The 27467-nt window shown below is 40.7% G+C and overlaps 1 protein-coding gene across 1 annotated transcript; it reads right to left on the bottom strand.

The window, feature by feature from the left end:
• Window positions 1-1410: 1410 nt before the first annotated feature.
• Window positions 1411-27467, bottom strand: LOC139796527 (cytosolic phospholipase A2 epsilon-like). Its single transcript, XM_071744683.1, has 23 exons — window positions 27062-27467; window positions 26612-26695; window positions 23374-23496; window positions 23007-23090; window positions 20518-20590; window positions 19573-19709; window positions 18279-18410; window positions 14289-14329; window positions 13812-13854; window positions 13013-13076; window positions 12299-12465; window positions 12091-12165; window positions 11707-11744; window positions 10579-10714; window positions 9037-9173; window positions 8120-8342; window positions 7372-7486; window positions 6095-6232; window positions 5470-5577; window positions 4947-5138; window positions 4235-4401; window positions 3246-3426; window positions 1411-2131 (listed from the first exon to the last, which is right to left on the bottom strand). Exons 3-23 carry the CDS (start codon window positions 23398-23400, stop codon window positions 1893-1895), a joined length of 2517 nt encoding a protein of 838 aa, XP_071600784.1. The 5' UTR covers window positions 23401-23496; window positions 26612-26695; window positions 27062-27467; the 3' UTR covers window positions 1411-1892.

The following is a 27467-nucleotide window of genomic DNA, read 5'->3' as shown; positions in this document are numbered from 1 at the left end:
TATTGGACTTGACCACTTCAGACCCATGAAAAGTAAGTGCACAGGTTACTGCCAACTGTTTCCTCTTATGTAGGGAGATATTCTAGGTTTGACTCAAACTGCAGCAAAGTGTGACAGGAGATGCCTGCCAGAGTTACCTCCTGTTAATTGAACTGATGTATCCAAAAAAGAATGTCTTAGAGGTAACAAATTCTGATGTTATCTCCTGCTTAATGATCTGAGATCTCTAAGTCTGGATGACAGAGCTCACCACCTTCTGACCATGGCACAGGAGAGGGAGATGTGACACATTCCTAGGGTAACACAGCCATGCTGCTGGCACACAGATGGATGCACTTTATTTTTTATTTTATACTCCCACAAATGTAATGAATGAGATGACTCAAAGGAGAATATAAAAGACTGATGAAAATATAAACACATACAGAGTGCTAGTGAAGTGCTGCACACAGTGTTACTGCATTAATACTCTGGTGTTTGCAAATACCAGTATTTGGATTTGTAAACCTTTTATTATCATCCCCATCATCTGCACTTGATAAGCAGAGTTTCCTTCCATTTTTCATCTTCCATGGATGAAGTGACAGCTTTCATCTTTCATGAAACATCATTAGCAAAGCTCATTAAGTCTTTCCTCCTTAAGTCTTTCCTCAATACATAATTTCTTGATATCAGAAGCAAGAAGCACTTTTCCTTTAGATCAGCTCAGTAGCTGAGCTGAGTCAATAGAATTTCTTTTAAAAAGCATCTGTACAAGTCTTTTTTTTAATAAGATTATGCATGGGCATTTAGTATTTGAATAGTAGTTTTTACATTGTATGTATATTGATGTATGCAAGAAAAAATAAGATTTAAGAATGACCAGCTAAACACATTTTCTTAAACAAACATTTATCAAGATAAAGAGGTATGATAGTCTTGTGAACACCCCCCTGTCTGTTTTGGATGGCAGTGTGAATAAAACTGCAGCAGCAGCTACACACTGGCCATCATAATGTTGCTGAAATCAAAGGGAGATGATATCAGAAATTTTGTTGCCATCACAACCATCCCTGAGCTCACAGCATATTAATAAATGAAGACACGTTTATGGCCAAAGCCAAGGTTGTTAAAACTGTTTACAAACCTACTATAGGCATGGTGCAAAACCATAACTTTCTGTCCTCTGCCCCAAAAATCTCTTTGGCAGGCAGTGTTTCAGACAGAAGATCAGCAAAAACTGATGCAAACAGATGATTTCTATCCGATAGCTAGCAAGGAATAATCAGGTTATTATTATATGATGATCACTTTGGGGTAGTTCATCAAAATTGGAGACTCACTGCAATGACAGCCTAGCAGGTAAATCCACTGAAGATTAGACTTTTGCCTAACAGAAGGATATTGAGAAAACAGAAGATGTCATGTGCAGTTCTGTTATTCAATTATCAGTCTTCCTTTTCCTTGAGCAAATATTTTTGGTACCTGGTTTACTCCTTATTGTCACAAGCAGAGATCTGTGAACAAGGCAAAGCTTTACTTGAGCTTTGCTTTGGTCTTGTTTAAAGACCACGGTACCACCACAATTTGTGTCCAAATCTGGCATGAAATTTTGTGAAGTTCAGATTTCATTCTTACATGGCTGTATACCCAGACTGGACCCTAGAACTCTACAACTGCCCTACCACTCCCTGAACTGTGAAGAGAAATTTTAAGCCTAATCATGAATTGCCAATGGCTTTAATGCCAGAATAAGCATTAGACCTAACACACAGTAGTGAGTAAAATTCAGAATTTTTTAACAAGCTAACATGGATGTTCGTTCTGCATGGATTCAGGTACCCTGAATATTTGATAGTCCATTACCAAAACATTTCTATATCTGCTTCTGCTGAGATTCACCAAAATATACTTCAAGAAAGTTTAGATGTCTGAGGTGAGGAACAGTTTTTAAATCGCTTCTTTCGTTCCACTGCAGTTCTCAAAGCCTGAAGAATTAGATGTTTATTATTTAGCACGTTGTAGCTGCACAGGTTCAGCAACTTGTTGAAATTCTCTTCAGTATATGTAAGCAGACCAGTTCCATAGGGAGCAATACAGTTGGACACATCTACTCTCCCCTGCTCCATCTCTGCGGGACTGCGCTCCACATCTGAAGTTAGAACATAAAGTGAAGTTCAACACAGCAGAGTGACTGAGGGGGAAGGCTCCTACCAGGCAAAGCAAAGTAACAGCCACCAGAAACTTAATTCTCATGAGGAAAATGCTTCAAGATGTCATTACTGTATAGATACTACATCTGCTGCACCAATAAAATCCACTTCTTAGCTGTTTGACTGCAGTCGCAGCTGATCCAGGATTGACTGGCAGAACAACAAAATGCTTTCCTCTTTAAATTAAAGTTTGCAATCAGAATATTTTGCTTTTGCAGATCTGGGATTTTGAATTTTTAACTTTTCCATTGGGTTCAGAGATGACAGCTCCTTATCTACCAACTGGTAGAAAATGAGAACAGGAAGCTCCTGGATTGGGAAATCTCCCTCTCAGGCAGCTAAGAGTTTAAGCAGCAGGACAAACAGGATGATGAACTGCATCAGGTCTTTTCCAGTAAGCTGATACTTGGATTTTTGTTCAGTTTTTGAGGAAAGTTTTCTGGACCATACTAATTTAGCAGTAAGAAAATTGAAGTTGATGCCTACAAACGTATTTGTAAACTGAAACTGAACTTGTAGATTTTCTGGTGAAATAAACAAATCACTGTTATACTGCTGATGTAGAGAAAATAACCATTTTCAAAAATGACAAAAATCAAAGCCACTTGTTACTCTGGCCCACCTTTTTTTTATGTTTTCAGCAGTTTTTATTCTCTTTTTTTCATGTACAAAGTAATAAGAAGGTTTTAGCTTTGTTAACAAAGTAAACACATTATCCCATTACAAGTATGCTAAGGGACAACATTAGCTACCAGTGCATATGACATATTAGTGGCCCCCTATCCTTTCTTATCAAAGGAAAACCAACCTGTCCCAGATGCCAAAGAAGGGGTCTCTCCTCAAGCTACAGCAATTTATGCTTTTCATTTTGAAATTCCTCAGTTCAGTCCTTGATTAACTGACCAACACCACGTCCATCACAACAGGACTGGGCATACGTTAACGTAGCCAACGTAGAAGCTTGCCAGTCTCTTATTTTAGAAGAGAAGAAATTTAATGGATAAACTGCATGTGACAACCTCAAAACAGGATTGACACATACTGTCAACTTACTTGGTGCCTTGTATTTTTGGAAGGTATCACACACCAGTGGGAAATAGACCAAGATTGGTGCCTCGAGGCTATTCTCAAACACGTAGCATTCCTTCAGGTGTTCCCGGTCTTCCTGGCACAGCTCCGTGCTAGGGAATGGGATCCCATGCTCCAAACAGTACTCTGAGAACAGGTCCAGTGGCTAGTTAAAAAAAAAAAAAAAAAGGGGGGGAGAGAGTTGCAACAAACAGAGAAGCTGAAATATGGCCCCACAACCAATATGTGGCTGCACTACTCACTCTGTGATTCATTTATATGTTTACAAATAAAGCTAAGTATACACTGGACCAATCATACCCTCTTGATTTTAATATAACCTGGGTAATAGAAATTTGTTCACTTTGCTAACACTGCATTTTTAAAGCAAGATTACTAGTTCCTGAAATTCAGATGATTATTTTTCCTTCAGTGGGCACAACAGAGGATTTGGATCAGGAAATTTTGATTACACGTTATCTCAGATCATAGGCCCTTGAGTTTTTGCATCCAGTGCATCTAACATTATCTTCATGTCTTCCTTACAAATAAATCAAATTCATTTCATATATGCCCCTTAATATTTCCTCTAACACAGAAAAGCAAAAACCCTGACTGAAACTTGTGCAGACATCGAGTCAAACAAAAAAAAGGAAAAATACAAATTTTAATTCAAAAATAGCAAAATTATGTATTAGTTAATTCTATTGTAAAGTTTCTTAGCTATTGAGGAACATGGTGCCATAATAACAAATATGCAGAGATACACAGAATAGGTAAAGTTCCACTTGTGCCTCCCAGACAGATACTTGAAAATAGCCCCAATAAAGACAGTGATATGATCAGTGTTGAGTAGTATCATTGTTATGATCTTTTAACTTAAAAACAAACAAACCCAAACATTTTCTGAAAAAGAGACAAACATGGTAATTCAGCTGCTGGAGACATAAAGAATCACTACTTCAAAACATCACCAGAGTCTGGGAGCCTCCACTGTAATTCAAATGCAAGATGACATCCACTTTCCTCTCTGGCCTCAGAAGGGGTGGGCAGCTGGTGTTGATGAAGAAAGCTGTGTCTACCAGCTTGAGGTAATCATCCATCTCGTTGAGCTGGTTGGGGGAAGAATCAAGCACTGTGTCTGGAAGTCAAAAACTTCTCAATCAATTACTGCAGGAGTAAGTCTGTTTTTTTTTTTTTTTTTTTTTTTTTTGCAAATCAGCATAACAAGGAAAGAAACAAAAGACAACTGACATTTATACTCATCCTTGGCACAAATCCCACAGTTAAATTAATTTATGCCTTTGACACAATATTAGCATCTATAGCTCAGTTCTGAAATCACTGAGAGAGCAGTTCTGAGACTCAGCTCCATCCTAAGTGATATAGTGAGCTGCCTTTTCAACTGATATAACTTGGTGGCTATTTAGCTTCAGTGGAAGTTCTAAATCATTTTTAGTGAATTTTCCTAAGAATAGAATTCAAACAAGCCTGCTGTGACTTCTCCAAGGCAGAAAAAAGACCAGCAGTATATTACTTGGGGCTCAGCAAAAACCAATCCCACAGATGTGTTAATCAAGTAACAGTGATAAAAATTTACCCTTATGCTAAAACTTCCCACGTTTGTCCTCAGCAAGCACCAGCACTCAAATAACCTTCAAAGATGCATCTAAAATGATTTGTTACCTTTCCACATGGAAAAGCTCTCACTCTCTAAGTACTTGTTATGTAGTTGCAGGCCCCTGAGGAAATTGTGGTAAGTTGAAACCACCGGTCGTCCAGTCATCATTTCTCGAAGAGCAGTGGAAAGGCAACCTTTGGGAATGGATAAGTGAGTTTCCTGTTCATGAGGCTTCTTGGGCAGAGCAGGGTGTTCCTCTGCAAGGAGAAGAGGGTGGATGTCTGCATTTGTTTAGAGTGCTGCTTGGATAGTAATAATGGTAAAGAAAGAGGCACAGACCAACATACAGAATGTTCTCCTTGTTCCGAAGGGCTCATGGTAACCCCCTCACAACTAACAAAACTCCCAGGGATGTTCCACAGTGAGTACCTATTTCTCTCTTGGTTTTCCTTCATTACCAATGGCTTGGGGTCCCCAAGGACACAAGCATGACACAAAATCAAACCCCTGACCAAAATCAGGTTTTCACATTTCAGAGAGATGTGACAACAATGCAAATGCAAGTGAAAAGTAACCCAAATAACTAACCTATGCCGTGCTCAGTGCCTCGGGTCCATCTGTGCCAGAAGTCCTCTGAATGACCAGAGAGGTAGACAGCATCCATAAAGTTATGTGAAAATATATTACTCCATGTGCCTTGAAAGTTAAAAAAAAAACAAAAAGAAAAATGCAAGCCATACTTAATACTACCTTGTATTTTTCGAGCACAGCTATGACAATTTGTTTGGATTCAGCCTCTGAGGGTGTTTACTTTTAGTTGTTCTAGCACTGCTTGAGTTATGAAATTTAATGAATTGTAACATGACTATCAAATACCATGCCATTCTACATAATGTTCTGTGTATTGCAGCCATTTTAGAAACTTGGCTGTTTATAAAAGTCTCTGTGATTTTAAATAATTCAAAAGATCAGTTCTAATGCATATGTTCTGTTTTGGTCTGAACTAACAAGCTCAGCAAACTATTGCACTTTTCTCAATTATTTGCTTTCTCTTTTGTTACTTTTTTCTGGTTCATTTAAGATTTAAATTGCATCATCTAAATTATCTGGTGTACTAGGATTGCTGCTTGCAAACCAGTAGTTATTAGATGCCAACCCTTTGTAGACAACTACATGGTTATAAAGGTGATGTTTTTCTGAGATAGTAAATCACCTTCCAAGAAGCAGATGCGGGACTCTGGAATCTTCTTCATCAGGTGACCCATGAAGAACTCACTACCAAAATCCTCTGAATGAACAAAGGCCCCATATTTCAGGAAACCCACCTCGTAAGGTGTGAACTCCACCCACTCTGCAAATAAGGTATCAAGAAGAACTTATTTCAGCCACCTGAACACATTTAAAAATAACAGCTGAGAAGCAAAAAAGAGAATCAAAAGCTGGAAGAACAAGGCCTGTAGCTTTAGCATGTTGGTGACAGTTCAAACCACCATGTTTTGAAATAGACAGGTGGCCTTCAGTGCATTCTGTGTTATATTGGTGAATGCAAAAGCAAAATTCACCTCAACTAATACTGTGAAAATCCATTCAGCTTGTCTGTATTAGTAAGCCAAAATTGTCCCTGAGAGCTTACCAGCTGCTAAGGCCCTGTGCAAGATGTGTTTTCAGTCCTTCTGAGACAGCAATGACACCAGCTACTACTCGTTCTTAGACTCTGATAATCACTGCTTTGTGAAGCTAAAAACACTGCAACCAAAACCTATTCAAACCTTGGCTGAACACAGTGGGACTGCAGAAGGCTCAGTTGCAGGACCTTCTGCTTCATTTGGGCCAGAAAATGCTATGGAAATAGTGATCAGCATCACTGATCAGAGCACAGAACCACAGAATGATTTTGGTTGGAAGGAAACTTAAAAGATCACCCAGTTCCAAGCCCCACCCTGCATGAGCAGGGACACCTCCCACCAGACTCTCATCCAATCTGTCCTTGAACACTTCCAGGGATGGGAAATCCACAACTTCCCTGGGCAACCTGTACCAGAGTCTCACAATCCTCATGGTGAAGAATTTCTTCCTAGTGTCTAATTTTCCCCTCCTTGGATTCCCCCTCTGGCTGCTGGAAGCTGCCCCCCGCTCTCACCCCCCTCCACATCTTCCTTTCTCCTCCCTTCTTTCCCCTCCTCCCCCAGATCTCCACAGCTCTCTTGGACTACTGCTACCTGAGCAGGAATCCCAGCAGCTGAAAGAGGCTGTGAAAAGCAGGTGGGGATGAAAAAGAGAAAGAGCAGCAGTGTTGCACAGGTATCTCTCCACCACAGTATGAGGATGCATGGTTTTCATCCAAGTCAGAATGCAGATGTGAAAACAGAGGAAAGATGAATTATTTCAAAGATTTATTGGCTTGGACTTACAGTAGAAGCTTTTGGCATTCACCAGGCACTAAAGGGAAACTCCTTAGATTTATAGAAGTGTGAATATAACAATCATTACCTTTAAAATCCAGAGTGCTGAAGTCATCCTTGACATTGAGGGACAGGTATATGGGCAGAGGGTTCTGCCCTTGATTTACTGCCAGTTGCTGATCAGACAGTTTGTGAGTACTTTCCTGTTGAGAAAGAACACAAGTCATTGTAAAAGATGAATATGATACGTGGACTATCAATTAAATGTCTCCTAAACCCCAGCAGATTTTGTTCTGTGTACTTCAGGTGTTTGACCACACAGGTGTTACTGTGCTGTCTGCCATCAACCTTTGCTAAAGCATTATCACTGATTTTGAAATGAGAGGTAGAGTGAAAATGTGAGAAACTTGTCTGTGCATTTTCTAAGCTACCACTTGATTTAAGGAAAGAGAAAGATATTTGGCTACCTCAGAGGTACTGCAAATAAAGGTCAGACAGGGCTTATTTCAATCAGTAGAGCTTTGTTTGCTGGTATGGCTATATATTGCTATGTCTGAACTTAGCTCTGTCAGAGCCACCTCTCCTCTTTATGTTACTAGAATGCTCATTTGATCTGAAATTAAAGATGAAAAATCAGTGTCATTAACATCCTTACTCTTTACATGCTCAGATGTTTCCACTGGTTGCTTATATTTTAGACTTGAGGTGTTATTTTTCTTCTAAAAGCACAAATAAAGACACCTCAGAAGTTCTGAGAGCCTTTACTATAGCTGAATCCAGAACTTCAGATATGAAAAGTTAAAAATCCTCTGGAACAAGAGATGGATACATAATACCTGATGATGTAGCATACAATCAATAAAGAGTCCCCATAAATCTGTAAAGGACAGCTTGTGCCCCTCTTGCTTTCTTTCACAAAGCTCCTTTTCATAGTATTTCATATGATCCAAGGAGAAACAGTGCAGCTTGCTCTTGGTCACATGTTTCCTGATATCACTGACTGGCCCTCTGAGATCCTTCTGTGACCAATTTGCATCTTCATACAACTTTGCCATGGTCCTGGTAAAAGAAAACATACAGTGGTTCATCACTGGGTACATGACAATTCATGGGCTTGTCACAAACCTAAGCATTTTGTTTCAGGTCACATGAGGCTCTCAGCCTCCAATATTTACCTTGGAGGAGCAGTTCAAAGCTCAGGCAAAACTTAGACATTTTTGCTGCAGGGATACATTTCAAAATTACCTTAGCTTGCTTCTTCTCAGAATCAAAAGAGTAATAAAGCAACACCCATAACTTAACACAAGCTTTTATTAGAATTATCATTTCATTATCAGATTTGAACCACAGCTCCTGTCCCAGGCCATCTCCCTCAGCTGTTCCATATGCTGTGTGAAAAGTTAAGCAGGAGTTTAGCAGCCAGTAGTGCCCAGGACAAGAGCAAGAGCTCCTCTCCTTGGGCATGAAGCAGGCAAGTCTCTTGGCACACCCAGGGCCAGTCTGTTTGAGATTTCAGTTCCCAGAATTCAAGCAGATTCCAGCCATCTCTTCTCATCCCTGCCCCTCCTTTCTAGCTCTGTCTTAATTATCTTGTTAGAGAAAACAAATGAAATGGTATCACGAAATGGGTGAGCACCAGAAGGATGCCAAGTCCCAGCATCACACTGAGTAAAATTCATCAGCAAGGCAGTATGCTTCACCTGGTTATCACTCTGCTAACAGAAAGAGCAAGCACAAGCCCAACCCTCCTTACCATGTGGTGGCAGATAAACCACTGATGTAGGACACACAGTCTAAAACACCCAAGTCCTGGAGAGCCAGGAGGCTGCCAAACATTGCTGTCATGGATCGCACTCCCCCTGCTGTGGTCACGACTGCCACCACGGGCACCTGCTCAACACACAGAGTTGTTCATTACCAGATGAAAGAGAGGAGTGATGAGCATGGAGGAAAAATAACAGCAACACAGATTCAGGTAGGTTTGGACACAATTCACATCCCCACTTAGGTGTGTGTTTGAGTTTTTGTGGGACTCAGCTGATGCTGACAGCGTTTTCCTGAGCAATGATACTTTGCTAAGTCAGAAGCTGTAAGCTTAGGTCTTGGGTGGCATAATCTTTTTTTTTAGATTTGTAGAAAGTTTTTCCAGGATGCTTTTCACTATTCCTCATATCTTGCCCTCAAAACACATTTTAAAATCCTGAGTAAAACTGAGGTCATGGGACCAGAGCAAAAAGCTGCCTGCATACTTTTTTCTTCCTCTAAGTTTATGTACAGCACTTGCTATTCTCCAGACAGACAGTGACAAGCTTTATAGATTTATTTTAACATCCTCTTTTTTACCTGGATTCCCTCCCACTTCCCTGATATCAATGCTATATGCAATTTGGCCTTACTTTCCTCAAGGATGCAGCAATTCTTTTAGGCATCTTCCCTCTGCCCCATAGGTAGCCCTCACCAAAAACTGACACAACATATTTATTCAGGTTTAGGAATATGTGTTGCCATTACCTTTAGTTTTACCTTCATTATATTTTTACCATCTACTTGGGGTTTTTGGTTTTTAATTCATGTGACTCAATAACCCTTTATTCTTATTTAATAACAATAAGTCCTGTTCTTTGACTTGATTGACAAATGCTGCCCTGCAGACAGCATCAAGGGATGGATGTGCTGGGAGCCAAAGGAACAGTGGAGGAAATCCCATACAGGATATTCCCACCCAGCTGCAGAAGATTTTTCTCCCTGACTCTTGCTCCAAGCACCACAGCCCCATAACAGATCCCTGTCCTCCAGTAACAGAGCAGCTACCTTGGAGTCCAGGGATCCCCAGGAGAGGAGAAAGCAAGAGGTAATGCACTGAAAAACACACAGATGATACTGCATGGATGTGCTGAGGGAGAGTCACAGTCTTCTTCTCTGAGCCTTGGACAGCAGCAAAGAAGGAGAGAGGTGACAAACTGAGGAGACACAGCCTCAGTCTAAGCATCCAAATTTCACCATGCTTGGTTAAACACGTTCATCCCAACAAATACATATTTTGGGAGCCCCCGGGTGAGGATGGAGGCTGGCAGAGTAGAAGGGAGCTATTAAGTGACCTCCTGACAGCTCCTTTTTCATCCTCTTTGCCAAAATTCTTGGATATTCTTTGTCTTGGGAGCAAGTGACAAGCTGGCCTCTACATTTTAGTCTAGAAGATGTCCAAGAGCTATACAGGTAGTCATGCAACTAGCTCACATCCACTTTGTTCAAAGTGGGACTGAATCCAAAGACCCCAAGATGCTGTCCTACATACCTCATCCTCCTGCAGGTCTTCATCAAGCTGGAGGACATTTTTCAGAGCAGCAGCAACCACCTTCTTCCTTTTACAGATGAAATCCTGCTCCTCTGCACACAGATCAAACCCCAGACGTAAATCTAAATTCTTGCAACTAGAGTATAGAAACAGAACAAGACAAGACACCCCTAAGCCATTTCTAGAGCTACTGCAAAACCAGCAACAACAGCAAACCAGTTTAAAGAGAGGTTACTTCTATGCATGGGAAGGTTCCCATATGGGCAGGTATTTGGATAACACAGGCTCTGTATTTCTGCCTTCCTGTGGAGATTTTAGAGCAGAATCAGGTCCTGATCTACTTCACACAGCCATGAGGAAGTTAAATGAATCAAATTTTCTGCTGATGAAAAACAATGAACAAAGCTGAATTCCAAGTGTTTCACAATGAGTTTGGAAATGTAGATACCTCTCCCAATTCCTTTTCTATGTATGTGTCTCTTGAAGAGCAGTAGGAGCCTAAGCAGTTACTTAAATTTCACATGCTTTAGGCAAAATTACTCTACTACCATGTTAGGCTTTTCTCTACTTGTGCTGTAAATAAAATTGAGTAAGAAGATGTCTCTAAAGTGCATCCCTTCCTAGCATGATGATCATTAATTCTGTAACTTCTTTTTAACTGTGCATCATTAATTCTGTAACTTCTTTTTTCACAGGATGACTGTTTCAGAGTTTTTTCATCCAAAAAGTTATTTTGTCCCTTCTGAGATTCATAATTAATATTCAGTAAAAATCTTTGATTTATCATATGAGTCTGCAATTAATGCTTGCATTGTAGCTAATTAATCAGTAGAGGGTAATGTTGCCCTTCAAAAAAGGAAGGAACCAACAACATTAGGAAAAATACTGTCTGGCTACACCCCATGATTAACTACCACTGATCCTATGTTGAAATCTTACCAACCAATTTTAAAGCATGTATCATTTTATTAAAGCTTCCCCATATTTTAATCTTCTTTAACCAATTACAAGATTTATTCCTGGTTTCAAAATAAGCCAGTTTAAGCTGTAACTTCCTTTCATCTAAAGATGATACTATGAAAGGATAGGAGATAACCTATGTAATCATTCAAAAGAAACAAGATTTACCCATCTTCTTCCTTCACAGACACCTCATAAGATTCACCCTGAGAATTAAGAATGAAAACACCACAAATTTTAAACAGAACTGGAAGTTTGTAGCAGCAATTTTTACAGTATTAGAAATTTTCATATATGTAGACTAGTGATAAATCTTTTCTCAGGCCTTCAGCACACAATCACTAGGATCTGAGTTTTAAATTTCTTTCAAGGCAATCAGCAAGTCTGAGTATGCTACTTTTTCCCTGAACAATATCTATACTTTCAAGTGCATGCACAGCTGAGCACAGATATATTCAACTAGAACAATTTGATTTAAAAAATTAACAATGGACCAGGTACTGCAGCTTACAGTTGTTGAAATCATTCCAAATGCTGTCAAAGGTTACTCACTCTCATCACTGTAACTTTCTTTCTCAAGTCCAGAGAATGCAGAGGCACAGTCATTTCCCTCCTAGCTGAGCTGTGCTGCATTGAAGTGGGGAAAAAAATGTTATAAGGCAAAAATTATTTACAATCTGTAAGTACAAACCTTGCTAATTCATTGTGCCCCTCTCAAAAGATACTTTAGCCTTTATGTCCACCCACAAGCAAAACATACACCACAGCAAAAATGCTCCTTTGGCAGCATCACTTGAAGTCTGGGCTGACTGTGTTTGATGTAGTGGAACATGGTGGTTTTGCTGCCTCCTTGGCTGCCGTGAGGACCTATGGAAATATTCTGCTTTTCTTCATAGGATCCTTTCATGGTGAAGGTGAAATCTTTCCCTAAGAAGAAGCAAACCACAGAGAAATGTTAAGTGCATCTGGCCCTGAAAAAATCATACATAAAATATTCCAAGTTTCAGCCTTAGTGCAGTCAACAATTGGGGCCATGGTGGTTTTCCCCCCCCATAATCAGTTTGAACAAGGATCACAGTGAAAAGGCATCAAAAGTCTGGTGCAACACTGCAAGTTCTTCCCTGCCAAGGGAGAGAGAGGATGTGTTAGGCCAGTGGTACTGTCCACACCCCCCAAGTTAACCACATAATATTTCCACTCCTGATAGTTGTGTGTCTGCCTTCTTTTACTTTCTGTTCTCATCACAGGTATTTTCCATTCCATCACATTTGCTGTGATGTTTCTGAGCCTTCAGCCATGTCCATAGTTCCCCTCAAGAAACATAATCCCACCATCTCCAGAGGTTTTCACTATTAGCAAGTAGGTAATTCAGGAAATGCCTCAAGCAGCCCTTATACAAAATGGACCACATATTTATCTAGATTTAGCTGCATCTTCCATACCACTGACAAGTGATTTAAATCAATAACCTCACTTCTGTAAGGGCTCTTCGTTTTTATTTCATCCACCTGTACTTCCAAGCAGCAAACTTCCCGAGACTGGAAGAGATAAGCAATAAAATCACTGGTCACAGAAACAGCTCAGGATCCTCACTGAGGATGTAGAGACACCAGGCTTGGCCTTGATGTCCTGTGAACATGACATTGCAGCAGATGATTCTCAACTTGTATAAATCATACAAGCAATACTGTGCCCAATGGAGCTAAGATAGGGAGCTGCCCCATTACGTTTAAAAACCATTTAATCAATCCCCAGCAGTTAAAACATGGAATTTTCCTCCACATCTTGACTGTGCTTTAACTTCTGTCCACAGAATAGTGAGCTGAAGGATGCCTCCAGCTCTGCAGAATCTCTCAACGGTTGGGCCTGTACTATAAGACCTTTAGGATTAAGCTGAAACTTCCCAAGAGAGCACTGCCTTAGAAGGAAGTAGCAGCACAGAAGCATCACACAGTATTTTGGTCATGGTGTGAGAAGAGCCTTTAGCTCCAAAATATATGCTCACTGATAAACTCTGCACTGACACTTGATACCACCCTCTTCCCAAGTTTTCCTGTATACTGCCATTTCATCACTCACTGGCAGAGTGCTGATCCCAGCCTCTCCAGTTACAGAATGCACTACAACTGTGACAAAATTGAAAACTTTGCAATCACACCTTTCTCTTATCTGAAAAAGGGTAAAGGCTATGCCTAAAGTCATAGTTCTTGCAACTAGATCCTTCAGTTTTGCCCTAGCATAAGAACATAAGGATAAAATAATAAAACAATTACCACTAGTACGCCATTAGTAATGATGTTTTCAGATACACCTGGGCTGAAAAGCAAAAAGAAAAGGACTTATTTAAGTGTGAGTATAGGAGCAATAATCTTTTACATGAAACAGTTCTCTGAGCTCAGTTTTTCCAGCTGCCAAGTGCCACCAGCACTTCCATCCTTGACCTCCACCTCATGCTCACCACAAGGTTCCAGTCCCATAGCTCCCAGGAACACTCCCTCTTTCTTAGCTCCCCTGCTCAGCATCACCCCTCCTAAGACTGAATTACAAAATAAACACCCACCCTCAGCTACAAATAGTAAGTGACAGTGTCACTCAAGGAGGGGTTTCACCCAATTCAGGACAGAAAAGCAACCCTGGGGAAGATGCTGAGATGGGATGTCCAAGCACAGGTACATGTAGCCATTTCCCCAGTGCTGCATTACCCCTCTTCAAAATGTGAAGCTTTCTCATGACACTTAGGCTTTACTCACATGTTCTCCAGTAGAAATTCCACTCCTAGTTCTTCCTGTCTCTGAAAGTAAGATTTATTTTTCATTTAAGAAAAAAGAACAGATACATTTTTTTCCTTAACAGAGCTCTGATGATTTTGCACAACCTTCCCTTGCCAAGTTCTGGTATTCTCATGCCCTTTACATCATAATGTAAATGGATGGAGCCTTCTTTGGCCACCCTTTCATTTCATGTCTCTCCACCATTTTACAAACCAACTGTCCCCAGAAGGGGAAGAGTTGATCAAGTATGGGTTTGGTGATCAGGTAGTGAGGTGGATCAGGAACTGGTTGAAAGGAAGGAGTCAGAGAGTTGTAGTCAATGGGGCAGAATCTGGTTGGAGGTGTGTGACTGGTGGAGTCCCTCAGGGGTCGGTACTGGGACCGGTGTTGTTCAATATCTTCATCAACGACTTGGATGAGGGTATAGAATGTACCCTCAGCAAGGTTGCTGATGACACTAAGCTGGGAGGAGTGGCTGACACACCAGAAGGCTGTGCTGCCATTCAGAGAGACTTAGAGAGGCTGGAGAGTTGGGCAGGGAGAAACATGATGAAATTCAACAAGGGGAAGTGTAGAGTTTTGCATTTGGGGAAGAACAACACGATGTCCCAGTATAGGTTGGGGGCTGACCTGCTGGAGAGCAGTGTAGGTGAAAGAGACCTGGGGGTCCTGGTAGACAAGAAGATGACCATGAGCCAGCAATGTGCCCTTGTGGCCAAGAAGGCCAATGGCATCCTGGGGTGCATTAGAAAGGGTGTGGTTAGTAGGTCGAGAGAGGTTCTCCTCCCCCTCTATTCTGCATTGGTGAGGCCACACCTGGAGTATTGTGTCCAGTTCTGGGCCCCTCAGTTCAAGAAGGACAGGGAAGTGCTTGAAAGAGTCCAGCGCAGAGCTACTGAGATGATTAAGGGAGTGGAACATCTCCCTTATGAGGAAAGGCTGAGGGAGCTGGGGCTCTTTAGTTTGGAGAAAAGGAGACTGAGGGGTGACCTCATCAATGTTTTCAAATATGTAAGGGGTGAGTGTCAGGGAGATGGAGTTAGGCTTTTCTCAGTGGTGACCAGTGATAGGACAAGGGGTAATGGGTGTAAATTGGAGCATAGGAGGTTCAAGTTGAATATCAGAAAAAATTTTTTTACTGTAAGGGTGACGGAGCCCTGGAACAGGCTGCCCAGGGGGGTTGTGGAGTCTCCTTCACTGGAGACATTCAAAACCCCCCTGGACACGTTCCTAGGCGATGTACTCTAGGGGGCCCTGCTCTGGCAGGGGGGGTTGGACTAGATGATCTTTTGAGGTCCCTTCCAACCCCTAGGATTCTATGATTCTATGATTCTATGAAGAGGACAGTCAGTATCATGCAACAGGGGGTGAAGGTCCTTTTATTTATTTATTAGTTGGATGATCCATGGGTAAATCACTGCCCAGGAAGGAAGATAAAACAGATGAATGATGTGGGAGAACATACTTGAGAATAAATGCACCAAGGTATATCTGGGTTAAAGCAAAGGAATTTGCAGAGTATTGTAACAACATAAAGAAGAGGTCAAAGAAGAGACCAACTTGGAAAACAGAGATTGCCAGGGTGAAGGGAAAAGAGGGAAGACTGAAGCTGTGAATGGGGAATGAGGGAAAGAACTCCCAAAGGCCAAAGCAAGATGGAAAAGGAGGAAGAGTAACAACAGGGAACAGAAAAAGAAGAAAAAGGTAACACATCAACAACATAGGAGGGACTCTACTACTTTACTGCAACCATTTGCTGGACCAGTCTGCATGGGACACAGCCAATCCTCACATGAGGAGACTGAAAATCATGCCAGGGCTGATAAAGTAGGTGCTGAGGTAAAATCATCACTACAGGGAGGTGGAAAGTATTTTTGTATTTACAAGTTCATGTCAGTAAATGAGACAGCTCAGGTGACTTCCCTGACAGCTGTATCTGTGGCATGGAACCCAGCAGCAGATGGTTCTGCTTGCTTATTTCTCCCCAAGTCTGTTTCATAAAAGGTGGTTGCAACACTTTGTAACAGAAGTCTGAGGGATGAATTTTAGAAAATCAATTTACAAAGATACAAGACAGACTTTATAAAGCAGATTGTGACTGGTCTGTACTATCCCAGCTCACTGAGACTGTGCCAAGATTGTCCAAAAAAAAAAAAGCAGAAACAATGTCCAGGAGACCCTGGCTTGTAACATTTGCTTAATTTTGTTTGTCTTGTGTTCCCGTCCTTCTTATGCTGTTGTACAAATGCTCACACAAATTAAGTTTCTATTAAGTACATTCACAGTTATGTGGGTGAAAAACCTGGAGCAAAGCATAGGAAGATATGCTGAGATGTAACCCCAGACAGTAACCAAGCCCCACACAGCTGCTCCCTCACTCCTCCCTGGATGAGGGAGAGAATCAGAAAAGCAAAACCAAGAAAACTCATGGGTTGAGACTAAGAGAGCCTAACAAGCAAAGCAAAAAAAGGAATCTATCCACCACTTCCCATTAGCAGGAAGATGTCCAGCCATTTCCAAAACCATCATCATAATGGTTACTTGGAATGGAAAATGCCAACACTCCAAGCATCCCTATTCTTTCCCCAGCTTTATGTGATGAGCATGACATCATATGGTGTGATAAATCCCTTTCGTCAGCTGTCCCAGCTGTGTCCCCTCCCAGCTCCTTGTGAACCCTCAGCCTGCTCACTGGTGGGATGGAGTGAGAAGCAGAAAAGGCTTTGACTGTGTGAGCACTGCTGAGCAATAGTGAAAGCACCTCTGCTTTCCCAAAACTGTTTCCAGCACAGATCCAAAACACAGCCCCATACAAGCTACTATGAATAAAATTAACTCTACACCAGCCAAAACCAGAACCACTTGTTAAACCACAGTTAGCAAGGGGCAGAGCAGGAAGCAATCCTGATGCTCTGACATTACCCATCCAGCTTCCTCAGCCCTTCTTTTGAGATATCTTGGTAGATGAAAGCAGTCATTATGGGCAGAGGTGGCACTACTGCCTGTTATTAAGGTTGTCCAGTATGTTCCATTACTAAGTCACTTTGAAAAAAAAAAATTAACCCTAACTGTTCTAAAAATCCACGTACAGACCATAATTTGTGATGTCTCATGGGCATCTGGGTGGGATTTGTGACTCAAATAAAGACAGCTTGACCAAAACATTCCTGAAACTCAGCTCACCTTGTCTTATCTTCCCCAACTTCCACATTGCTAAGCCAAAGGGTACATGCCTCAGAGCAAACTCACAGCTCAAAACACACCTCAAACGATCTCAGTCACATGAGCCTTATTCTGAGGAAGGCCATAGCCACCTGCAGAAAGTATACTGAAATAATTAATAAAAACTGGCTTTCTAGAAGACTAGGGAGCAGGCAAGAGTTTTTTCCAGACAGCCTGTTTGACATTGATTTAGACATTAACAGAGCACACACAATCCCTAGAAACTGTAAACTCAAGCCCTTGCCAGAAGCATGAAAAATCCCTGGAGTCTCATTACTACAAAGCCTCCAAGAGAAAATGTTATATTTTGCAGAAAGTAATCTGAGTACATATTTTGCTCTCTTAGAAGATGGATGAGATTTCTCCAGTTGCCCAGAAAGGGGATCCAGAGTTGTACCCATCCCTGCTCTGTCAGCCTCCTACACAGCAACAAGACCATCACCTTTTTTATTTTTGATTCTTGGTGTCTTTGCTTTTGTTCAAAAAACAGTTTTGAAACCTCTAAAATAAAATATTCTGAAGAGGAAAGCCATTTTACATCTAATCACAATCATGAGAGAGTAGTGACTGTTTCTGCCCCCTCCTAAATCCAGGTCATCTAACTTTGTGCTTTAATAAGGTTTTTTAGCATCTTTGCATGCAAGAACAACTCTGGTGTTCAATACAGGTAGTGACTTGTGACAAAATTCTGATCAAGAGCATTATTTTATTTATCCACTTTCTTTCAATCTTCTTTTCACTTCTTACCTCTGAATTCAACTCAAAATTCAGGTGAACTTTTTCTCCAGGCTGGATTTTAGCTACATCGAAGCGAACAGTCAGCAGCTTGTCATCTGGTGTGAAAGTGTCCTCATCACAAACTGTCAGCTCCAGGATGTTCTGAGAAGTAAGACAAAGAAGAAAGATGTAAATGCCATATTCTGGGACTACTGAGCCCACAAGGAAGGTCTGGAGTGAGTCAGAATGCAGCCACCGTGGTGTTTTATTTGGACTCCTACAATAGCATGGAGCTGAGATGGGTGCAGCAAGCTCAGGGAGTAACCCTGGAAGACCAAAATCCTCAGATTTGGCAATGAACAAGAGCTCAAAGGAAAGGCAGTGAAAGTGACAGGCATGATGTGACAATGCCACAGGCAGAATAGAGAGGACACGTGCTGTTCATAACAGTCCTTGGGCTGTGGATGCAAAATCTTTGGAAATCTCAGCATAACAACAGAAAGTAACAACAGAGGGCAAACTCCTAGCCCTTTACAAATGGAAGGTAAAGTACATTTCATCTTGTTAAAATACTTAAATTAAACTGCAGTGATGTCCCTTGCATTTCTCTAGAGCTCAGACTGCACACAGCAGTACAAGGCACAGGACTAAGCCATAAAAAACTGACCCTGTGTCTAGATCCCATATCACTTGTACTCAGCTTTATGCCAGATCATCCATAACCCTTTCAAGCTCATGCTCATTAAAAACATGGAATAGGCATAATCCTGTAATTCTGAAGTCTCTAAATCAGACATAGGTTTGATTTCTTGTGGCCTAATAGGCTTTTCAATATATGCTTATTTAGTGATGGAGTAGTTGGTATTAAAGGGTGGGTTGGGTTTTCTTTGATTTAAAAAAAACATTAAAATATGATACCTCCTAATTCACAAATGCTGTCATTGCTGCTGCATAAAGCAGAAATTACAAGCTCATGGCAACACACAGAAAAAATGCCTTCATGGTTGAATGTAAGAAAATATTGCTAAACCTCTGAAGGGTTTACAAAATCTCCCATCCAATTCCTAGGGTCCTACTGCTTGGAGGGTGATGGAGACCAGACAGGGTACCAGAGGATCCATACCAAGATTTGCATATTTAATTTGGGGCAGGTAATAGCATCACTCATGTTGTCTCTGATGCCTTCTTCATCTTTTCCTTGCTATCCTTACCATAACAGAGTTATGTGCAAGCCTCAAGGCTCTCAAAGAGTCTGCACACAGGAGGTGCAGATGTCCCTCCCCTTCAGGAAATGTCTGCTCACTCTCAGAGGTGCAGATCCTACCTTTACTTCACTTTGTATCATGAAGTGGAAGGTTTCATTCCAGACAGGGTTCCTGCAGTTGCACACAGTTCTTGTCTGGGCTTCCTGACACGAAGCTGTTGGCAGCCACAGCTTCACATAGCAATCAGTAAGGCTCACTATGTTAACAAAAAGGTGTATATAGTTAGTACAGCAGTACTTATTTTTATTACTTATATTATATATACATAATTTATATACTCTATATACTTATATTTGTATGATGTGTTTTGCCCACTCAGGAAGAAAAGCATTAACCTCTGAGGAGTTCTAAATATTTCATTGGACACAAAGGAAAATAACTCTTAATTTAGAATGTTTAACTGCTCTATGTATATTTATGTCAATTCCAAAAAAAGTGGATTTTAAACATTAACCCCATTTTTTTTTTTTTTTTTTTGCTTCTATTTTCAGACATTTGCCAGGCTGCAAGCAAATTCATAAATTACTTAATTTCCTGTACTTTGAGAAAAAAAATAAGAATTTTGTTTTGAGGATTTTTTTTCACGTAATCCTGTTTGTAATGTTCAAGCCATTCACAATGAACCAGCAATGAAGAGACAAACACAGCAGCACCCAACACAATTATTGATTTTTCCTACATCTTACACAAAGGTGCCCCTTTCTGAAGAGAAATGGGCAGACTGTGGATACAGAGGCATAGAAGAGTTAGGGAACAAGAAATCCCATGGAAGAGCTAGTGAGGAGAAGAATAACTTCTTCCCTAACACAGAATTTCATTTTTTTGTTGAAATTTTCCAAATTTTTGTAAGTGAGTCTAGACAGAAATGACACTACATACAACTTCTTCAGCTACAAAACCTGAGGCACTTTTATAATCTTAGCAGCAGGTGTATAAGGGCATTAAATCCAGGTCTGAGTGAGACTTTTTTGCTGACCTACAAACATGCTGTCATTGATACTTACACAGGTCTGCTTTGTGGAGATTTCTCATGCTTATAATTTTCACAGTAAGCCAGCACAACCGAGGCTCTTCTGCCTGCAGAACAAGTTGGAAAATACCTTAATTATCAGCAAATAACTCAGATATTGCTAGCATCACCTATCCTATTGCATAGCAAAGAGGAAGACACCTGGAAATAACTAAACAGAGGCCATTTTCACATTAATGCACTGAATATGTTTTCATTGTAACTGCTTGAGACAAATCCTGAGAAGCACTTCTTTCTTGGTATCATGTAATGTCAGATTCCAGTGAGATGGGTTTAGGATGGGTTTAAGTTTTTTTTTTTTTTCACAGATTTAGGATTTGGAGGTTAAACTTCAGTGCAGGGAGTAGTATGATAAACCCTGAGATAGCTTGCACAAATAACTGCCCCTGTAAAATCCAGATGCCTTCAAACTAGAGAGTTTTCTCCTCATAGCTCCAGCTGACTGACTCCAGATTACAGCACAGCACTTCCCAGTGTGCAAGCCTGGAGACCATGGGATACTCACCATACCAAAAAATAAATGATGCTTAAAAGGAAAAAAAAAAAATAAAAAATTACTAAAAGAGGGAAAGAACAGTTCTGAAAGTGAATACCCCAGCATGGTGTTTGGTCTTGGGGCACACATTCTTCCATTTCACACACAGGCACAGCTCTCTGTAAGGCAGCTCTAGAATCTCAGCACACATTTGGGATGACAAAAGGCAGAAGCAGCTGTGAGGAGTCTGGGAGATTAGTTTTGTGGGGTTTTTTGTTTGTTTTTGGTTGTTTTTTTTTGGCTGTGTGACATTGAGTGAAGATAGCCTGTCATCCATACATAGTGGCTACATTAATGGAAATTAAACCACACTACCAGAACATAGAGATGTTGTCCCCAGGATCAGTTCATCCTGGCAAACCCTGGTGGATGTATATAAACCAGGAGCTAGAGGAAAAGCAGAGCTGAAGAAAGCATAAATCACACAGCCCCAAAGCAATGTAAGACAATGGAAAATGAAAAAAAAAAGAAAATGGAAAGCTGCATACACAAACTGAATTAACTGTCTGATAGGATGACAGTAAAATTGCCAGTGTGTGTTGGATGATGCAATGACACCAAAGATGCATGGATAAAAGTTGTAATTGCATATGAATGCACATACACACACAACAACAACAACAAAAAAGCACAAACAGGTAATTAGGATTGCCATAGCTGATTCAGGACTTTTGGAATAATAAATTGCTTTGGAAATGTGTTTCCATGGCAAACCCCTAGGCTGACCTCATTGATTTACCAAGGAGAAACACTAAGATAAAGACATATATTGATATCCCATAGGATAGGGCTCTACAGGGGAATATCTTGAAAGCTGCACAAAATTCTCCTTTATTTTTTTTTGTTTTCTCCCTGTCACTCCTCATCACAGCTACACATGACCCTCTATTTAGTTGCAGGAGAAAAAAGACAATCTTGAAAACATCAGAAGTAAAATACTATGTACAGAAGCAGTAGCTCTAGTAATTAAATTGAAAGGAGCAATTAAACCTTCAGAGCATCATGATTTCTGAGAAACTATCTCCTTAGAACCTACTGGTTTACCTCTCACTTTGTTACTTTGTTAAAGCAGTCTTTACTGCTGACTTTACATCTAACTGGTGCAGAATAGCCCTCTAAAAAAACCTACAAAGTCACCAGGCTAGATCCTATTTAGAGCCCACAGGAAAAATCCCAACCCAAAAGGATTAAGAAAAAATACACAGACACAAAACCAATTATTATCCCACAGTGCTAGGAAGTAGTGAGTCCACTGCTTCCCTAGATCTAGCCAAGAATTAGTCTCTTACTTCTGCACTGAATACAGCCAGGGAGGAGATTCAAGAAAACTCAGGGGAAAAGAAACACACACACACATTGCCTTATTTTTTAAATCTTGGGGCTTTAAGCCATCATTTAAACCAGACATTACTCAGAAAAGGAAATACTTCAATTACATATCCAGTATATACCACATTCAGTACCTTCTAACATCTTTTACTAGTTCAGTTTCATAAAAATTATTTAGTGTTCAGTATTATTTTCAGTGCCTGAGACCAAATAATGCAATTTATCTGATCCTCTGCTTCTGTAAGGCAAAGGCAAAATAATTTGAAGACAGAGTTTTGGGTTTTATGAGGTATGACTACCATCAGAGTGAGGTCACAGTAAAACAAGACTGAAATCCAGCTCTCCTAGTTCCTGCCCTGCATCTAAACCACAAGTTCATCACTCTCCTTCCCTTCCCAACCCTAAAGAGGATGTTTTCCACTCTGTAAAGCACAGTCACAGAAGAAACAAATATCACCTTAACTAACTGTCAGAAATATTATCTTTAATAATGACAGTAAAGCTCAGGGAAGGCTGATGGCAGTCTGCAGGTAGCACAGCCACTGTTCATACTCCACAGCCCCATCCCTGCAACCCAGATGCTGCCCTCTCCCCAGTACCTCATCTTCAGCACTGTGCAATCTTCCATGATTCTTCCTTCTGATTCCAATCTTCCTGTGTGGGTTTGCCAGGATGAACTGATCCTGGGGACAAAAAGCCAAGAGAGGGATAAGCAACGAAACCCAGCAGTCAACAAGCCTTATTTTTCAGTTTCTCAACCCAGATTTGCCATGGCAGCAGGAGAGGACCCCTGCCATTCCTCCTCCTCATGGTGTCATTCACCTGCATCTCACCAAGACTTCATCTGCTGCTTTTACTAATAAATCTGATTTGATATTTAAGCATGGAAATTCCTCAAGCATTTGATTTTGATGAATCTCAACCAGCCAAACACATCATCCTGCCCCACTTCTGATTTTCTCTTACCAGAGGAGAACAGGCTGATGATCCCATTAGTAGCTCTGTTTCCCAAAAGGCAACACTATAATGGTCCAGTCTCTATGTCTCACAGCTGGCAGGTGCTCCTGGACCACACTATTTTCCAGCCAACTGAGGAAGGGAAGAAGAGCAATAAAGATTGACTCATAGCTCCACCTCCCTCTGATTTCAAAAGCACAAATTATGCACTTGTTCTGTGCCACATTAAAGTTTTTTTATTTTTTTTTTTTTTTTAAACTCCACAGTGATTAAGAAGTGAGGAGGTGCCTCAAAAATTTTGTCATAGGCTGATCCCCCCCAAAAAAATAGTTATCCCCTACTGTAAGTGTTTAATAACTACACACACAAGAATATTCTGGGGTGGTTGCAACCCTCACAAACTATAGAGTATCTAATATAATACTGCAACTACTGATACCTTCTGTTACTTTCTCTAGTCCTAAAATCCATAATGGGGGGTTGGCAGCAACAAGTGGAGTGATCTGAACATTCAAACAGCACCATTCCAACTCCCACCACCTCCACTGAAATGTTTTTAGCCAAACTGCTGTCTCAAATTAATTTATGTTTGAAAGTCATATAAGCTTTAACTCAAATAAGTGCATTGGATTTTTCCAAAATATGTAAACATTCATGTTAAAATTGCCAAGTCTGATTTTTTCATTGTAGAATACTTTCACATTGCTTTTCTGCAATAGCACTCAATTAATAATTGCAAAAGTATTTAGTATCACTACTAAAATGACAGAAGCCACTACTCCTTGTTTAGCTACTGTGCTAAATATTTTTAAAATCACTAAAACCATCTGTTACTCATCTGTGAGAAACTGCAGATTAAATAAGGGTTTTTTTAAAAATGTTATTTTTTTTTTTAGCATTCCTAACTTTCTAAGTCAGACAGAAAATCTCTCTTTGATGCAGCAAGACTTCCAGTGGGAAACAAATAATATTCCAATCATTTCTAATGAAAGGATCTGACTTATTCCAGCTGCCTGGTGGAGGAAAGCTGCCTTAAAGAAAGTGTCAGATGATCACTGTAATTAGTCCAGTGCTTCATAGACTTGAGCACTGAATAAATGAGAGCTCCTGTCTTAGATTGAACTACAACCTATGCAAAAAAACCATTATGCAAAATAATAGTTGAACTGCTATTTATACTGTGTGGTGAGTTCCCAGCTACAGGTTTTCTGTTGGGTTGTTCTTTTTTTTTGTGGACCTGTCTTATTACAATGGAGATCTATTTTGCTATGATTATATATGATTATGCTTTGGATGCAACACTCCCTGCTTTGAAATAAGACATTTATCTTGTGCTTTTACAAAAGCCTGAACACCACAGCCACTCAATTCAAGTGATTTTATGGCTCAGTTTGATGGCAGTAGATTCATTCCTGCTCTTCAAGAATAAAAGTCACCAGTTAAATAATATGCCAAGCTTCCCACTCAACTCACCCCCTTTCCACATTTGGGCCTTAAATTAAGCAGTATTTACTGTTCAATCAGCTGTGTTATTACACTACTCATGCTTGATCTGCACATCATGGCAAAGAAGCAGCTCATTTAGAGAGCTCTCCCACGAAAAAGCTGACACAGCCCAGCAGCAGTAGGAAGCTGCTTGGTAACACCTTGGTGTGCATCACCAGCAGTGGTGCAGCTGAGTCAGAAGACAGGAAGCTGCAGGGACTGTTTCACCAATACCATTTTAACAAGAGAAGAATTCAGCAGTGCTACTGGTGAGGTGACACAGGGGCTGGAGTCACCCAGACACAAACTGCAGGCCATGTCACCTGCAGCCTGGTGCCAGGGGACCAGACTGCTCGCAGCAGCACTGGCTCCCCCAGAAGCAGCTGGAGAATCCCAGTTCCCACCAAGATCCCAAAGGAGTTTTGACACTGACTTTGCTCTCACAGAAAATTGAGGCTGATAATCAGTGATACCTCCAAATTCCCACTGGGTTTCTACAGTTATTTAACATTTAACCTAAGGTGAAGGGGGAAAGGTCCTCAGAGTCTGGCTCACAAGGCTTGTAAGATGGTTAACTTCTGATAGAAAGCTACAAAAGAGACAAAGACTTCTTCATCTGAGCTCTGACACACCAATGCAATAAATTACTCAATTTATTTCAAAAAAAACCTAATGATTTTATTCTTCATAAGCCTCTAAACAAAAGCCATTGGGTATCTCACCTCTAAATACCAGACCTCATTTTACATGACCCAAATATAACATCCCAAAGCATCACTCCTAATTCCTTTTTGACCTAGATTGTAACAAAAGCTGAAGTGGCAATGACTGAAATCAATAAAAAATTAAGTCCTCATGCAATTTTTAGAGCATCTTTTTAAAGCATTTGGGAAAGATGAAGAACAAGAGACATTAAGCTGCATTTCTTGCTTTGATAATACAAAGGAGATCATAGGAAATGTTCTTCTTGTAGGACAGAAATAACCTGTTTGACTTAGTAGCACAGCAAACATGCACAATTGGTTCATATTGTGTAAGAATTAAAGTTTTGTCCTAACACATGACTGGATATGACCAGAAAAAAAATCTTTACACTCACATCACCAATTTGGGCCTTATTTATGGATTAGTTGCTCCATTTTTCCTCAAGCTACTTCACAAATATTTCAATCTGAGGTGAGTTGACCTGAGTGACAATGATAACAAATACACAAACTGCTTATGTTACTGCTGAGGAGGCAGCTCAGGAGGCCTGAATTACTCAGGAGCTCCCTGCTCTCAAACAGACCTGGAGTTACAGCACCCAGAATCCACCTCTATTTCCAGCCCAGACCAGAAGACAGCAGTTTATCACTAACACATGGGAGATAGGGTGGTACCACACCTGAGGCTTTGAAGTGGTACCTACATCACCAGCCAAGCAGGCACCTGCCCATGAGCCAACTGCCTGCAGGTGATGGAATTTATCAGGCTTCTAAGGCAAAAAAAGACAAGACCCAAAGGCATTTTCAGTCCTTGTTCTGTATCAATGCTCACTTTTATTGCTAATTTGATTACAGCTGTGGTCCTTTCCTACAAAGACATGGGAGGACAGAAGTAAGTAGCAAGTATGATTTTGTAATGAGGTCATAATGTAATGAAAGGAATAGGATAAAATGTGCTCTGCTAGGACCTAAGGGCTGAACTGTGCTTTGGAAGTGCCTAACTCTCTCCAGTGAGTGTTATTATCATCCTTCACCACTCCAACACCTTAGATATTTACCTATAGTTAGAAGCTTGCTTCCCTCCAAGCATTTGTACACAGTACATCAAAGAAGAGATGCCAGTTGGTGTACAGCATCATCATCTGTGAAATATCAGCAAAAAGGTCAGTAATGATGGCCAAACTATTCATATACTTTATCTGCACACCTTACCTGAACTCCACTGTGGGTATAAAGCAAGTGTCATAGTCTCAATCAGAAAGAATTAGGGCTTGGAACATTTAGAATGCTACAGATACATGGAAATAAATACAGGGATGTATCAATATAAGTACAATAAACTGTGTTGGGTTCACTCCAGCCAGCAGCTAAGCACCCATGCAAACCCTCCCCCCCCCAGCAGTAACACTGAGATGATACAAAAAGCAAAATCAAGGAAACTCTTGCATTAAAATAAAACAGTGAAGGAAAGAGGAAAAGAAAGAACTCATGCAAAGGCAATCACTCACCATCTCCCACAAGCAGAGTGATGCCCAGCCAGTCTCAGAGCAATCTTGGGATACTTCACTCTCAAGCAAAACCAGACATCGAGACAGCAAATTGTCTTCGCTTGACATTCTTGAAGAGTCAAATAATCCATTTGACTTGGAAACAGATTCTCTGTAGCCCTAAAGGTTTATGCAGGTGACAACAGTTAGGGTAATCCAGATAAATCCACATGAGATATCTAGTGACAAGACAACTGCTCTCAAATAATACTTACAGAATCACAGAACTATTGAGGCTGGAAAAGACGTCTGAGATCATCAAGTCCAGCCTATGACCTCACACCACCCCATCAGCATGACCATGGCACTCAGTGCCACTTCCAGCCTTCCCTTAAACACCTCCAGGGACGGTGACTCCAGCACTTCC

The sequence above is a fragment of the Heliangelus exortis genome, chromosome 5 (genome assembly GCF_036169615.1).
Source record: "Heliangelus exortis chromosome 5, bHelExo1.hap1, whole genome shotgun sequence".
In the NCBI taxonomy this organism is placed as follows: Eukaryota; Metazoa; Chordata; class Aves; order Apodiformes; family Trochilidae; genus Heliangelus; species Heliangelus exortis.
The sequence above is the reverse complement of the archived record's forward strand: the minus strand, read 5'-3'. Positions and strand labels throughout refer to the sequence as shown.

Bases quoted from the DNA above. Each gene is read 5' to 3' on its own strand.
- LOC139796527 (XM_071744683.1), bottom strand. From the start codon at position 23,400: ATGGGATCATCAGCCTGTTCTCCTCTG. The intron at 6,233-7,371 runs GTAATGATTGTT...CCTTATTTGCAG, and splicing joins CAGCACTCTGGATTTTAAAG to AGTGGGTGGAGTTCACACCT. The intron at 4,402-4,946 runs GTAACAAATCAT...TTTGACTTCCAG, and splicing joins GAGCTTTTCCATGTGGAAAG to ACACAGTGCTTGATTCTTCC.